This window comes from Pituophis catenifer, unplaced genomic scaffold, assembly GCF_029215685.1.
Source record: "Pituophis catenifer annectens isolate HBS135680 unplaced genomic scaffold, rPitCat1.0.hap2 SCAF_6, whole genome shotgun sequence".
Taxonomy (NCBI): Eukaryota; Metazoa; Chordata; class Lepidosauria; order Squamata; family Colubridae; genus Pituophis; species Pituophis catenifer.
In genome coordinates this window covers 3011831-3027337 of record NW_027256886.1, presented here as the reverse complement: position 1 = coordinate 3027337, position 15507 = coordinate 3011831, and the positions used below count along the sequence as shown (strand labels likewise).

General features: G+C 40.6%; 1 protein-coding gene across 1 annotated transcript in view; it reads right to left on the bottom strand.

The window, feature by feature from the left end:
• AP2M1 (adaptor related protein complex 2 subunit mu 1) overlaps positions 1–15507 on the bottom strand; it is a 37304-nt gene that overhangs the window by 4471 nt on the left and 17326 nt on the right. The window contains exons 3-8 of the mRNA XM_070944872.1: positions 13344–13609; positions 11307–11389; positions 6747–6882; positions 5385–5526; positions 2258–2377; positions 623–758 (exon numbers count right to left, since the gene is read on the bottom strand). Coding sequence (XP_070800973.1) covers positions 623–758; positions 2258–2377; positions 5385–5526; positions 6747–6882; positions 11307–11389; positions 13344–13609 — 883 coding nt within the window. The remainder of the gene's footprint in view (positions 1–622; positions 759–2257; positions 2378–5384; positions 5527–6746; positions 6883–11306; positions 11390–13343; positions 13610–15507) is intronic.

Genomic DNA, 15507 nt, shown 5'->3' with positions numbered 1-15507 from the left:
ATGAGAAGCGAAACATCTTCAAAAAAAACCCCCAGAAAGTCCAGTTGCCTCTTGAAAAAGCACTTTTAGTACAACCAGGACCCATGACTGAGAATCTCCATAGACATTAATCTCTAAAGATCCAATTTTGGATGTAGCCTGATTCTGGGTATAAGGCTTTAGTTGAAGGATGGTTTCCAGTTAAAACTAAATTCTACATCAGATTTACTTTTTAAATGAAAGGTTACGCTAGACACCAAGACACACTCTCAGAATTTAGTCAGTCATTCTTCTGAAAAGAGAACAATAAAAGGTATATAAAATTATTTCCAGCATTGACCTGAAGAATATCAATTCAATCTATTCTGAAAGGATATGCAGTTCAATGAAATTGAGTAAAAAATATATCAGGTTTTAAAGGTTACAACTTTCAGGATTTGTTCCATTCCGCAATGCATCATTTTTCAAATACTGTTGAGATTTACAACTTGCCTGATAATATTTCCAACATCATAGTTTTAAACTCATCTATGTACACAAAACAGTTTTTTTAAAAAAAACTTTTTTTTTTCTTCTCAAAATGATGCAAAGGCAACGAACACGTAGCGAGGTAAAAAGAAAACTGTTTATGCTCGGTGCTTACCTCTATCTTCTGAGCCAAGAGGGAAGGCTTAAAGTTAGATTTGATCACCACTTTCACCTCCAGCTTGGTGCGTCCCACCTCACGTACCAGGGGGATGACCCGGAACGGCAAGATAATGTCTTTAGTGGTTCGGTACCTGGTGGAAAAGAATTTCAGTATGGAAGAGAGGAATATGTCACTGCCCACACAACCAGCAAATACTCGTAACTGAAAATCTATCTGAAACGTACTGCTACTTTTGTCTCACGGATTATCTCAGTCCCACTTTTCAACCATTTCTTTAACTCTTAGCTAAACTGGAAAAGATGCTTTTTCTATAAACCTTCACCACTGGTGGGATTCAAGTAATTTAACAACCGGTTCTCTGCCCTAATGATTTCTTCCAACAACCAGTTTGCCAAACTGCTCAGAAAGTTAACAACCGGTTCTCCCGAAGTGGTGCGAACTGGCTGAATCCTACCACTGACCTTCACATAACTCCTCTTTAAGAGGGACCATGGATGGTCCTAATGGATGGAGACAGTTTTCCTCCAGTCTTCAACCTAGCCATTTTGAGGGAGATTCCTGAGACTTTGATTCGCTTAGAGCTCCTAGAAGCAACATCCTTCATGCTCAAAAAGCAATGGCAAAATTCTTGTTAATAAGCCTTCCTGCATCCTACTGTATTTAATAACTTCTCACTATCCTAATAGATCTGTGTGTGCACGCACACACACACACAATTTGTTTGCCCTCTAATACTGACATCATTCTGCTGCACTATATTCCTTGAAGATCCAGGTGTACTAAGAGTGAGTATACACTTTTAATTACCCCTATACCTGGCTATCCAAACTGGTGATAGCCAAAATGGGTTGGCAAAAGTATAGTTAAGACAGCAAGTATCTTTCTTGATAAAGAGTTTTACTGGCCTAATTATGAGGCACATTTCAAAATTCTGACTGGGAATCCCTCATTCATATTTGAGGCACACTTGGGGCACACAGCATTGAGAATTCTCCTAGAAATGATTTCCAGGCTTTTGAATCTAATGCTTGAGAAAATCAGCATTTCCCAATTCTAGCAGAGGGCAAAATATTTCTACTGACATAGGCCTTCGGCTACCTAGCTGGGTGAACACTGCTTGTTATCTCAATGTTTTGTGGTACGCAGTTAACGTTTGGAGGCACTCCAAGGTCCATGCTGGAAAAGTGACGGTGCAAAATGAACCCCACATAGAGGATTTTTTAACCCTTCGATGGAAATCTGTGTTTTATAGTATTTTAAGTGTATTTACTAGCTTGCACTATATGTTTTTGCTTGTTTTCTACCTCGGTATGATAGGAAATTGTGCTGCAGGGTAATCACAGTCAGAAGGGGCCCTGGAAGTTGGTAAAATATAAAAAATATATTCTAATAAAATAAAATAAAAATAACAGGCTCAGGAGCATGTACAATGCTAAAACTTCAAGTTGGCTCCCTCTGTGTTAAGAGGAACTTCCAGTTGGGTTGTGTTTCGTTCTGATTGGCAAATGTCTTGTCCCTTTTTTTCCTTTTGCAAGAAGGCAGGCAGAATTCAGTAAATAACTGACCGGAGGGCTATTCCAAGCTGGAGCAATGGATACAGAGAGGGGGTTTTTTTCCGAGCAACCTCACCTCATGAGCTCAAACTCTCCATCTGGTGGTATGAAGCTGATACTCCTCTCCGAGTCAAACTTGCTGAGCCTTACACATTGGTGAAAAGTGCAATCGTCGATGGCGATGGACTGCTTCCCACTAGGACACAGAACCAGAAGGATCAAAATCAGTGCGAAGTCTTGCAGCAAAGACATTTGAGCTCCCCACTGCAAAACTGTATAGACGGAGCCCACGGTCTCACACATTACGGCTAAATCACAGAAGGTATTCAAAATAAAAGGGCAGCGTGTATAAATGAGCCTTTCTGGGAGCCGCGGGTTCCCTCAAAAGCCACTGGAATTGCCTGATCACCAGGAAATCCAAGCAACATCTGGCTGGACTGATGTTTGCCCACATCAATTCGCTTGGGGAACTGCAGCCCCATCAGACCTGGTCAAACATGCCTGTTCCTCAAAGCGTTTTTGGAATGGGAGTGATATAGGTTTGGGGCTGGGTATAATTGCGTATTAACTCATCGTTGTTGGTAATTTGATGAATAAGCCACACTGGCTGATTTCAAAGGTACTGAGCCATAAAGCACAATTTACAAAGCATAGTAGTAACGGGGTTTATACCCGAGACTGATTCAAAATCAAATAAGCCACCTTAAGGCTTAGCACAAATGTTCAAAAGTAAGCCAAAAACCAGAGGGATTTGTCTCCCAGCTTCTACAAGAGCTCGAGAAGCATAAAGAGTTCCTTTTCGAGAAGCCATTATTTTTTTCCAGTGGGTTTACTTAAAAAAAAAAAAAAAAGAATTTTTTTTTTTAAAGAAATCTCTCCGCTGCAAACAGAGGAATCCTCTTGGGCAAAGGAAAAACTTCAGAGACCATCCAACATCAACAAAATCTCACTGCAAATCTTGCAGAAAGCAACTGCTGGGTGGGAGCAAGCGAATGACTTAGCTGGCAAAGTCATTCAAGGACAGTTTGCCAGCGCATGAGAAGGATCTGCACTGCAGGACAGAGAGTGACACAGGATGGGCATCAGATGCAACTAGCTTCAGACACACAGCTCAGATTGGCTTCAGAGGATGCTGTCTGGATAGTTTTCTCAACCATATAATATGGACAACTTATTTCTGCATCTTCCAAGCATTTTTATTACTCTGCCCTCAATAAATATTCAAGCTTGCTGCTCCGGTTACAGGTAGTCTTCGACTTACAACCACAAGTGAGCCCAACATCTCTGTCGTTAAGTGAGAGACAGTTGCTGAGCTTTGCCCCATTTTATTACTTTTTCTCACTTACGGTTGTTAAGTGAATCACTGCAGTTGTTAAGTTAATAACACTGTTGCTAAGTGACTCGGCTTCTCCACTGACCTTGCTTGTCAGAAGGTCGCAAAAGGGGATTACATGACCCCCGGGACACTGCAACCGTCATAAATGCGAGTCAGTTGCCAAGTGTCCCAATTTTGATCACGTGACCACAGGGATGCTGCAAAGTGTGAAAAACGGTCATAAGACACTTTTTTCAGTACTGTTGTAACTTTGCATGGTCACTAAATGAATGGCTGTAAGTCGAGGGCTACCTGTATTGAATGAACTGCAGGTAGTCCTCGACTTACAACCGCAATTGAGCCCAGAATTTATGTTGCTAAGTGAGAAATTTGCTAAGCGAGTTTTGTCCCATTTTATGACTTTTCTTGCCGCATTTGTTAAGTGAATCACTGCAGTTGTTAAAATTAGTAACACCGTTGTTAAGTGAAACTGCTTTCCCATTGACTTTGCTTGTCAGGTCCAAAAGGGGATCATGTGACTCCGGGACACTGCAATTGTCCTACATGTGAAATCAGTTGTCAAGCATCCGAATATAAATCACATGACCATGGGGATGCGGCAATGGTCGTAAGTGTGGAAAATGGCCACGAGTCGCTTTTTTCAGTGCCGTTGTAACTTCAAACAGTCACTAAACAAACTGTTGTTAAGTCGAGGACTACCTGTACAGTTATAAAATGTTGGTATTTCGAGGCCATGAAAATAAACTTAGCAAAAAATCTGCTTTGACTTAACTGGGAATTTTGCCATTCACGGTTTAAGCGTCTTAGTTTCCAGGGTGGACTTCTGGAGAACTTCTTCCACACCTCAAAAGAATTGGTTTTGCTATTGCCATCACCAATGGTGGGATTCAAATAATTTAACAACCGGTTTTCTGCCCTAATGATTTCTTCCAACAACCAGTTTGCCAAACTGCTCAGAAAGTTAACAACCGGTTCTCCCGAAGTGGTGCGAACTGGCTGACTCCTACCACTGGCTGAATCCTACCCAAACTGGGCACTCCAAAGACTCAAGCCTTCCAAGTACACCGTTCTAGGATTAATTGGGGGTGGGGGGGGGAGAGAACCTACTCCTACTTAAAGCCTTCTATGAAATCTTGCCCAAGTCACTCAAGCAAGCTCCTGTCCGTGTCAACCTGATAAGACAGCAACACCTGAGTCGGCTTTGTTCCTCTGAACAAGCACATGGTAGCTCAGCCTTCAACCACAGGTGGGACCTGTGTGGAAGTCTCCAAAGATGGTGGAACATGCACAAATCACACGAAGCAAAAAGGGTGCGGGGGGGAGGGAGGGTGTGTGAGGAACACGTGCACACAGCGGTAAGCAGATTATCTACCTTCCCGTTTCACTGGAGTCAGCAGGACACAAAAGAAAAAGAGAATTCAGTATCAGAAGTGTGTTAAGAGGCAGCCTGGAGGACCTCTGTGTAGACCAATCCTGACGGTATCCTTTAAAGCAGGAAATTTACAGACCCTTATAGCCTAATGAGGGCTGGCCTATGGAATGCAGAGCGATCCTGGGTTTATTGATTTTCCAGCCTCACGGTTGATGGGAATATATAGATTAAGGCAATGGTGTCAGTGCATGAACTAACCCATGAAGTAGGGCCAGAATTTAAAGTTTTCTTGGGAAACCTTCGCCCCTTTGAACCGTAACAGACATTTACACAGCCCGCTCGTTCAGCTCCCGCTTTAAACAAGGGAGCGAAGCAACAAAAATCACCTGAAGAAAGCTCTGGTATCTTTCCAAGTGCAAAGGGGGAGAGCATACAGACGTATCTTAGAGCAGCACACTGCTTGAAATTTAATCTCCCTCTCTTCACCCAGCTTACCTTTTCCCCGTCTCGTCTGCAGTCCCCTTGCCTTGTTTCTCAATGACGATCTTGTCGTTCATGCCAAATTTACATTCGGGCATGCCGCTTAGGTAGCTTTTCATAACCACTCGTCCCGAGACATGGGCGCTCAACACCTGGCCTGGAAGAAAGGGAAGGCCAAGAATATTTGATATATTTGATATAATACTTGATATTCCAGAAACTTTTGTGGAATTGGGATCGTAGAAACACCCAGGAGCATAGAAGAGTTCAGAGGCAGATGTATAAATAAATGTCTTAAACGTATTTATTCATATGATAAATCATATTAACTATGTACAATAGAGATCAAGTCTCATGAGGAACAAACATGAAAAGAGAGAGATGGAGAGAGCGAGGTGGAAAAGGTTGGAGGGGGTTTTATACTCAGGGTAAGTCCCTCCTTTCCACATGGGGTGGAGACACTCTGCCTCCACTGGCGTCTATATGACACATGTGCCAAAGGCTTGCAAATACATGACAGCTTTCGAATGGTGAGAACAATTAACCAGTGGAACGGAAGTTGCCTTCAGAAGTTGTGGGTGAAGAGACTGGGAAAGTCACCTGTTGTCAGCTCCCACAGATTCCTATAGGGACACTGTCATTCGTATGAGTCACGGTGGCACAGTGGTTAGAGTGCAGTACTGCAGGCTACTTCTGCTGACTGCAATTTGGCAGTTCAAATCCCACCAGGCTCAAGGTTGACTCAGCCTTCCATCCTTCCGAGGTGGGTAAAATGAGGACCCAGATTGTTGGGGGCAAGAGGCTGACTCTGTAAACCACTTAGGGAGGGCTGGAAAGCACTGGAAAGCGGAATATAAATCTAACTGCTATTGCTATTGCTATTCTAGTGGGATAGGGGAGGCTTGGGAGGAATCTCTGTATGGGGTTTCTGTTTCTATTCCTTGCCTTGCTTTGCTGTAACTTTTGGGACCTTGGGAGGGGGAATGCATTGCCTTGGAGACCAGCATTTATCATCTTCTCAGCCTGAGTTTCCCATAACATCTTCACACATCGGGATTGGCTCGATGATGTATTGGACTTTGGGAGGGGCTCTGTCTGCAATATTTTAATCTAACGTTTTGAGAGGGAAAACTTAATTCCTGCCTATATGTCTTGCTATCACAATCTTCCAATGGAAGTTTCCTTACAAAATGGCTTTCCTTTCAAGAATTCTGCTTTCTTGAGAAGACTGGCGAGGCAGGACCTCCGAAATGGGATAGGGTTCTCCTGCTTGGGTGAGGAGGTTGGAATAGAAGATCTCCAAGGTCCCTTCCAGCTCTAGTCTGGTTGACTTGGTTGGGGTTTTTTCCCCCCCATCTGGAGAAAGTTCACACTTACCTTGTGGTGACATTAGCAAGTTCACGCTCTCTAGAACATCCAGGAAGAGTTCATTGCGACGGTATTTGATCCCTTCGCGCCTCCAACCAATCTGGCCAGTTACCTGGCTGGTAATTTGAGACTGCTCTTCTTTCGTCTGGAGGAGGAGGAAGAGGAGGAGAAAGAGGGAGATGTGCTTTTGTGGGCTCAGCCATCCAGCACCCTCAGATTTCAGGTTTCCAAATGAACTGAAATAGGTTCTTTACAAAACATAAACACCCCCCCCTTTCCCTCCCCAATTACTTTGGGATCCACCTGGACTAACTCAAATTAGGGATGCCGTTTAAATATTACCATTACATTATAATCTGCCTTTTTAATCCTTTGGTTGCTCTTCCTCCCAGAGAAAAATAGATTATTTGTGTAGTCAATAGCCAGTTGACTACAAGAAGCCCAGTTGGAACCATAGTTCGGCCTCAAATACCCTTTGGAGGGATCTGCTGGATTACCTTTGGGGAAGGACAGCAGATTCTCCTACCTGGTGCTATAGGCAGGTCCAACAGTTATGCGGAAAAGCGGGAAAAGAGATGAAGAGCAGCAGCAGCAAGTGCAGCACACACAGGGTTAGGAGGAAGAAGAGAGTAATGTTAGATTGGGGACAAACTGAGATCGCTATGAGCATTACTCCTTTACGCTATGAATCGTCTTGAAGGAGGGGCTTCCTATGAGGAAAATGGGGACGTAAGAAACAGGGGAAGCAGTCCCATAGACACTACTACTACTACAAGGCAGCATCTTTGAAATGATCCAACTTCTCAGAAACCCAGGCAAGGCCACAAATGTTGACATACAGGCAGTCCTGAACTTACAACAGTTAATTTAGGGACCGTTCTAAGTTACAAGGAAAATTACAAAAAGTGACTTAGGGCCATTTTTTCACACTTGCGACCAATGCAGCATCCCTATGGTCACATGATTTACATCTGGATGCTTGTCAGCTGGCTCATATTTATGACGGTTGCAGTGTCCTGGGGCCACATCATCCCCTTTTGTGACTTTTTGACAAAGTCAATGGGGAAGCCAGATTCCCTTGACAACTGTGTTACCAATTTAACAACTGCAGTGATTTGCTTAACAAATGCGGCAAGAAAAGTCATAAAATGGGGCAAAGCTCATGTAAATTTCCCATGTAGCAACATAAATTCTGGGCTCAATTGTGGTCATAACTCAAGGACTACCAGTGTAACAAGTTTCTGCCTCTTCCTTGAGGCATCTGTTTGGCAAATACTTAGATAAATGGATGTGGGTGCCAGTCAGTTCACAGCATGGAGTTCACACATCAATTGAAACTATTAACCATGATGTATTTGTAGGCAGTTTTTCTTACCCTTCCCCTATGCCAGACTATCCCTTCCAAATTATTGGAAGATAATTATGATTAAATCATTATTGAGTGGATTGATACAATATATCAAGCCCACCACATCCCCCTCCCATCAAAACAAAACCTGATCAGTATGTGAGAGAAGATCCAATTGTCTCGTTCTTTCCTTATAGTTAACATAACTGGTATGATGTATCTCACTCCTGAGCCTTTATACTAAGTCTGTTTTTCATGAGGCAGTATTTAACCTGACTAACATATATCTAGGTGTCCACTCCTCCCAGATTTCTGTGTGGAACTTGACCCAATACAGTTCCTTCATAATAATCCTATAAGAGGGCCCTCTGTCTCTCAGTCCTACCTGAGGTCACCTCTATTGAAAAATATGAATGACTTCATCCATCCTAGTCTAACACTAAGCTATCATCTACTGTGAGGCTGTCTATCATATTAGTGCCTTTCACACATCTGTCCCAATGGGTGAAAATATCTTTCTTCATAGCTTTTCTCTAGGAGCCCAAGTCGCAACTGAAGCCTGAAAATACACAAAAACCCTGCTTGTTCTCTGCAAGCATGCAATAGATTTCTTTCAGGGCCTGCTAAGACGACTCTACGGGAAGCAAACAGCTGGCTCAGTTTTCTGGCAATCGTTCTACCCTATTTGATACAAGACCGAAGATATTGTTGTGAAAGCCCCATTTCCTGTTAGTACAAAAAGCTGGGCAGATGGCCAAGGATTCCAATCTTTCCCCGTTTCCTAGAACGGTTTGAACCCAGAAGAGAAAAAGGACACTGTTTTTCTTGGTATACAATGTTTAAGTCCTTTAATCAATGTTTCTATTGTACTAGTTCAGTTAAAAAAAAAAAAGGTTTTGGTTATTCACCCTTTAAGATGAATTTTTGGATCTTTAATTCAACTGAATTAAAAGTGTGACAGGAGCATCACCGGCTTTCAAAATTGCCAAGCTAGCAACACATTTTTCTTCAAAATCACAGAGCTGGAAGAGCAACCTGTTCCATTGTCAGGCTTATGCTTATTCTACATTTAGGCTTGTAAGAAACATTTGCGTGTAAACCATTAGGTTTTTAAGACACATTTGCCTGTAAGAAAACTCTCATTAAAAGCAGCATGCTAATGTCACAATTCTTCGTTCCTGCGCTACTAAAACAGCTCTTTGCTATTAGCCAGCCTTCTCCAGTTTGGTGCTCCCCAGATGTCTGAACAAACTCCCTTTATCCCAGAGATTACCACAGCGCAACCTATATAGAGGGTTTCAAATTACAAAACAATTCTTTACCTAGGCACAAATCGTGCGGACTGCTTACTGGCTTACGTAGCACTTTCAGTCATAAACAACAGTTTATAAACCATACATTAAAATGCAAAGCCAAAATCAAGCAAATTTGGGCCCATGAAAATATGTTGGCTTGCTCTGTCAAATGTTTCAGAAAAACACGGTATCTTCATTTACTGAACAATCCAAGTGAGACACAACCCAAATAGAAAGCTTACTAAGGGAAAATCACTTCTCTGGCTTAGCAAGCTTAACTGCTATAAAAGGATGACACCCTTTCCTGTTTTTCTTAGTAGGGGGGGAAAAAAAGGCAGGAAGCAGTCGGCAATAATATCAGAGAGCAAAACAAAATGGATTTTTACAAGAAATCAGCAAGAATTGACCAGAAACATCCAAATATCTATGTGAAACCATTTATGAGCTGCACAGACTCCCATTCTGAAAAAGCTTTTAAAAAGGGGTTTAAACGTTTAAAAAAATAGCATTTTAGGAAGAAAAGTTTCTGAAGCATGTCACACTGTGGTAGGTTGATGAGTTGCCCTGATGGACATGAGAAGATGTAATAGTCTTAAGTTAAAACAGCTTTTTTTTCTGGTGTGCCAAAACCAGACACACTGACATACAGATATTAAAAAGCTTCACACTTGATTACAACTGGATGAAGCCCCAGCACCTTACAGTTGAACTACATAAAAGGCAGGTGGGTTATTGGCTAGTGCTGGAACTACAATATAGCATCATTTGGAGATATTGTTATATATCAGGAATAGGTGGAGGAGGAATCCATAATTGAAAACCCACCAAGATGGAGGGAGGGATCTCCTAAGTCAGAGGTGGGGAACAATGGCCCCTTTATGGCTTGTGGACTTCAACTCCCAGAATTCCTGGGCCAGCACGGCTAGTAGAGGGGGGCTGTACTTTCTGGAGAACCTCAGTGAGGACAGCCTAAAAAAATGTTGGAATCCAAGAAGCCCAGGAAAATTTTTTGCTTCTACCTGTTTTTACAGGTAGTCCTCAATTTACAACAGTTTATCTAATTTCAACAGCACTGAAAATAGTGACTTGTGACCATTTTAACACTTAATTGTAGCATCCTCGTGGTCACGTGATTGTAGCATCCTCGTGGTCACGTGATCGAAATTGGATGCTTTGCAACTGGTTCACATTTATGACAGTTGCTGTGTCCCGGGATCATGTGATTATCTTTTGTTACCTTCCGACAAGCAAATTCAATGGGGAAGCCAGATTCTTTTAACAACTGTGTTACCAACTTAACAACTGTGGCCAGAAAAGTTGCAAAATTGGGCAAAACTCACTTAACTAATGTTTTACTTAGCAACATAAATTCTGGGCTCAATTGTGGTCGTAAGTTGAGGACTACCTTTATTTACCCTTTTACAAATAAGAGGCTCAAAAAACTCCATCTGAAATTGATGGTGTAATATTGTGTTTATTAACCAAGAGTTAACTCAGGGGGTGTCCAACCTTGGCAACTTTTAAGACTTGTGGTTGTACCTCAACTCCCATGCTGGGTTGGGAATTCTGGGAATTGAAGTCCACAAATCCTAAATTTGCCAAGGCTGGATACCTCTGGGTGGGTTAAATAAAAGAGTTTGGGATTTGGATGTAGCTAACTTATTCTAGAATCCGCAAAATGTTCAGACCAATTAAACTGGGGCAGAGAATTGCAGCCTTTATGTCCAATGTTTTTTCAGACCAAAAAAGAAAAAAAAAGGAATCGCCACCCCCACCCCCCATCCATATGAAGGAAACTAGGAGTGATTGCAACTGAAATATTCAACTATATTGTGCATCCCAAAGATGTTGTCATAGAATGTAATGGCGGTAATTCTTTTTTTAAACACTAACGATTAATTCAAACATGTGTCAACCTGAATTTACCTGGCTCTTGATTCCTTGCTGGGTGATGAATGTTTTCAGGGCTCCTGTTTCAGAGTTCTGAGGGTAACCAAAGTCCAGGATTTCTACAGAAAAGTAAACAATTGTTGGAGAAAACCAACAGCTAAGCTAGTTTTTCTTTCAAATGACTCCCGTTGGGCAAATGACTGGTCAACACCGCTCAAGGAAAGTTGCCCCACACCGCACGTTGTCGTACTGATTCCCGTAAGGAGTGACCGGGCTTGGCCTACAGTTTGCAACAGTTAGAACAAAACGACAAACTCGGCAAAGACAGCAGAATCACAACATCGAAGGAAACCGACTCTGAAGCCGGATAATTCAACAGCAGCAGAATAATCTATCTTTGCAGCATTTTCTTTAGATTTTGATTTTCACATTAGCATGGCATAAAAATCAAAACCTAAAAAAACAACAGCAGAGTAGCAGATATCGTAGCGTACCCAGACAAGTTAAGCTCTGGAAAGAGAGAAGTGCCATTAACTGCCTCCTTCCAAGAGGAGATAGACAAGGCTCTCAAGATCCAGACCTGCAACACAAATAGGAAACGAAACTGTGCTTTTGCTAGGTTTAAGTTCATTTGCAAATCCATCGTCATCCTGCTTCCTTCTCCTGCCCAAAAAGGCTTTTAAATACTGTAACCTGAAAGCAGTTTTTCAATCCCAACTCACCCAGGGGATCATTCTTGGAAAGCCACTATCTGTTGATAACATGATTGGGGAAAAAAAAGTTCAGTGACACTAAAGAACAGCATTCTTTGGCTCATAAAAAGGCAAGCATTAAGAATTAAAGCAGTGGTTCATATTACAGATTAAGATCAAGGCACAGATGTCTTCCAGATGTTCCTGAACTGGAGCTTCTCAGCAGCTCTAATCAGCATAGAGGGATGCCAGTTCCGGCATCCGGCGAGTCACACGTTCCTCTTTCATGATATAGATAAAATGTAGTCCTTGACTTACAACAATTCATTTAATGACCATTCGAAGTGCTGAAAAGTGACTTATGACCATTTTTCACAACCCACAACTGTAGTAGCATCCCCACAGTCACGTGATCAAAATTCAGACGCTGGGCAACTGACTCGTATTTATTTATTTTTATTTTTATTTTATTTAAATTTGTATACCGCCCTTCTCCTAGTGGACTCAGGGCGGTGCACAGCCAAGTAAAAAATATCCAATACAAAATTTAAAAATTTAAAAGAATTATACCCTTCGGCCAAAAATTAAGAACCCATTAAACAATTAAAAAATCTAATATCTCAAAAATGTATGATGGTTGAAGTGGCTCAGTGTCATGAGATCAACTTTTGTGACCGTCTGGAAAACAAAGTCAAGGCTGAAGCCAGATCCACTTAACAACCGTGTTACTAACTTAACTGAAATCATTCACTTAACAACTGTAGCAAGAAAGGTCATAAAACGGGGCAAAATTCACTTAACAAATGTCTCACTTAGCAACACATATTTTGGGCTCAATTGTGCTTGTAAGTCAAGGACTACTTGTATTTGCACAGCATGTTAACCTGCCATTTGAGCACATAACTGTGGCTGCAACGTTAGAGGTGCTTGTGTTGCACTCGCCTTCATGGAGAATCACTCACCTTTAACTTTCAGTCTGCTATTTAGTTCTATAGAAAGTGATTTACAAAACATTGAAATTTTTAAACGAGAGGTAGCTTCCCCTATACCATCAGGTTCACTTTGCACAGGTCAATCTTCTTATCTCAACTATGCCCAGAATTCACTAGTGTACATTGCAGAAGTCAAACATTTACAGAGAAGAAATAATTCTTCCGTTGGAGTACATTTAGTTCTTCCTTTGCCCTTGTCATTATTTAAAAACTAAATGCAAACCAAAACGTACGGAGCCTAGCACCCTCACAGTGAGCATAGTTTAAATTTATTCGCCCAGAATCAATTAATTTTACATACTGTATACCATAAAAGCCTTCCTAGGTTTGCAGCGCCCGAATTGAAGGATGCGCCTTTCCAGAAGGGAGACTGAGCAACTTATCCTTACCATCCAGAAGCTCGTAGATGAGCACAAAGTTGTTTTTGATGTTCTCTTCACTGATCTTTCCAAAATAGGCAGTCATCACATCACACATTTTGTAGAGGAACTCGAAGACCATCGCAGCATTAACATTTTGCTTGGTGACGGCAGCCAGCCAGATATTGGAACGTTTGACATGGAAGAAACTGGTGCGAGCGATGTTGGTGACCGGTGAACGCACTTGTTGTCGTGCGTGGATGACATTGACTCGGAAAGCATCCACTGCATTCCGCCTGGAGAATTAGAACAGGGTAGGGAGACGTTGAGAGAGATGACCAAAGCACGGAGAATAATGAATTATGTAAAAACAATAATTATGTAAAATAAAATAAAATTTGAATTTGCAAATAAATCAGGAGTGGCTGGAATATAAATTACAAAAAAGGAGAACATAATATTGAATTTACAAGAGGGAGATATTGTATTATTGGACAATGTGGCCATACAAAAAACATTTTATCAATATTATTCCAACTTGTATAAAGGAAATGACAACTCTCTATAGAGAAAATAGATAAGTATCCAAAGAAACTCAATTGACTGAGGATCATAGAGGAGCAGAGACAGATTATGAACAGATTTATAACAATACAGGAAGTTTCTGAAGCTATAAAAATATTAAACTGGGAAAGTTGCCTAGATCAGGTGCATTAACACGTTCTTATAATAAATGTTTTGAGGATAAACTTTTACAACCTTTACAAAACGCACTGAACTCTATCCTACAAGGAGGAAAGATGCCAGAAAGTTGGAAAGAGGCTAATATAGCAATATACCTAAAGAGAGACAAGACTTGACTTTAATAAGAGATTATAGGCTGATGTCATTATTGAATAATGACTATAAATAGTTCACGATTCTAGCTGGTACACTGAAAACAATTCAGCAAGAAATTATTCAAGAAAATCAATGTGGGTTTTTACCTAAAAGACAGTGTTAGGAAAGTGTTGGACATTTTGGAATATTCAAACAACATAATGAAAAACAAGCCGCATTGATCTGAGATGCAAAGAAAGCCTTTGACAATTTGAATTCGGCTTTCTTGTTCAAGGTTTTGGAAAATACAAATTTTGGAGATAGCTTTATAAAATGGGTAAGATCGATTTACACTTTACCGAAAGGACAAATAATTGTTAATGGATATCTAACAAAACCCTGTGAAATACAAAAAGAAACAAAATAGTGATGCCCATTGTCTCCTCTCTTCTTTATTTGGGTTCTTAAAATATTCAATAGAAATACAAGATGAGAGGATTGTGGGATTAATGACTTTAAAAGAAATTTATTAAGTTAAAGGCTTTTACAGATGACTTGGTGTTGATTCTGGAAGATCCTTTAATGGGAACTGAAATATTAATGGGAAATTAATTTGGTGCATTTCAAGACTAATAAACAGAAAATGAAACTGTTAACAAAAATAGACGATCAAACAGAATGTATGAATAAAGTGTTACAACAGCTGGGTATCACAATGACAAACATGAACTGTATGTTATTTCAAAATAAATATGCTAAGACATAGAATGAAGTTTTAAAAGACATATTAAGTTGGGAGAAACTATAACTGTTATTCTTCATCCTAGTGTTTTCTTGCAGGTGCAGGGTCCGCTTTTCATTATCAACAAACACTATCTATACAAACTGCATATTGTAAAATACCACAAGCTATTATTACCCTAATCAATACTTACTTAACAGTGGAATGAGTTGCTTAAAAGAATGGACATACCTTGATTCAGAGGAAATATTTTATTAGGCATATGTGGGTGATGTCATTATAAGGGAAAAGTCTAGAAAATTCATTGCATGTTTTCAATTACAGTAAAAGCAACTGATCAACTATCAGTTCTAGCTTCAAGAACACATTGATGTCTTCCATTTCATGTTTTCAAGTTCAAGACAGCTATTTCTCACTCAAGTGCCCAGCTTCATATATTATTAAACATTTAATAAATATCACAGAGACCTTTTTGTAATAATGATGCAAAAATATACAGATTAACATTGCCAGGACCTTGGATTAATTTCCTGAGCAATCAAACCCAAATCCATTATTCATGTCAAGTTTAAAGATTAGTTTAGCAATTATCTGGATTTCTTCAGACTTCTAAGGAAATTCACTTTTAATAGA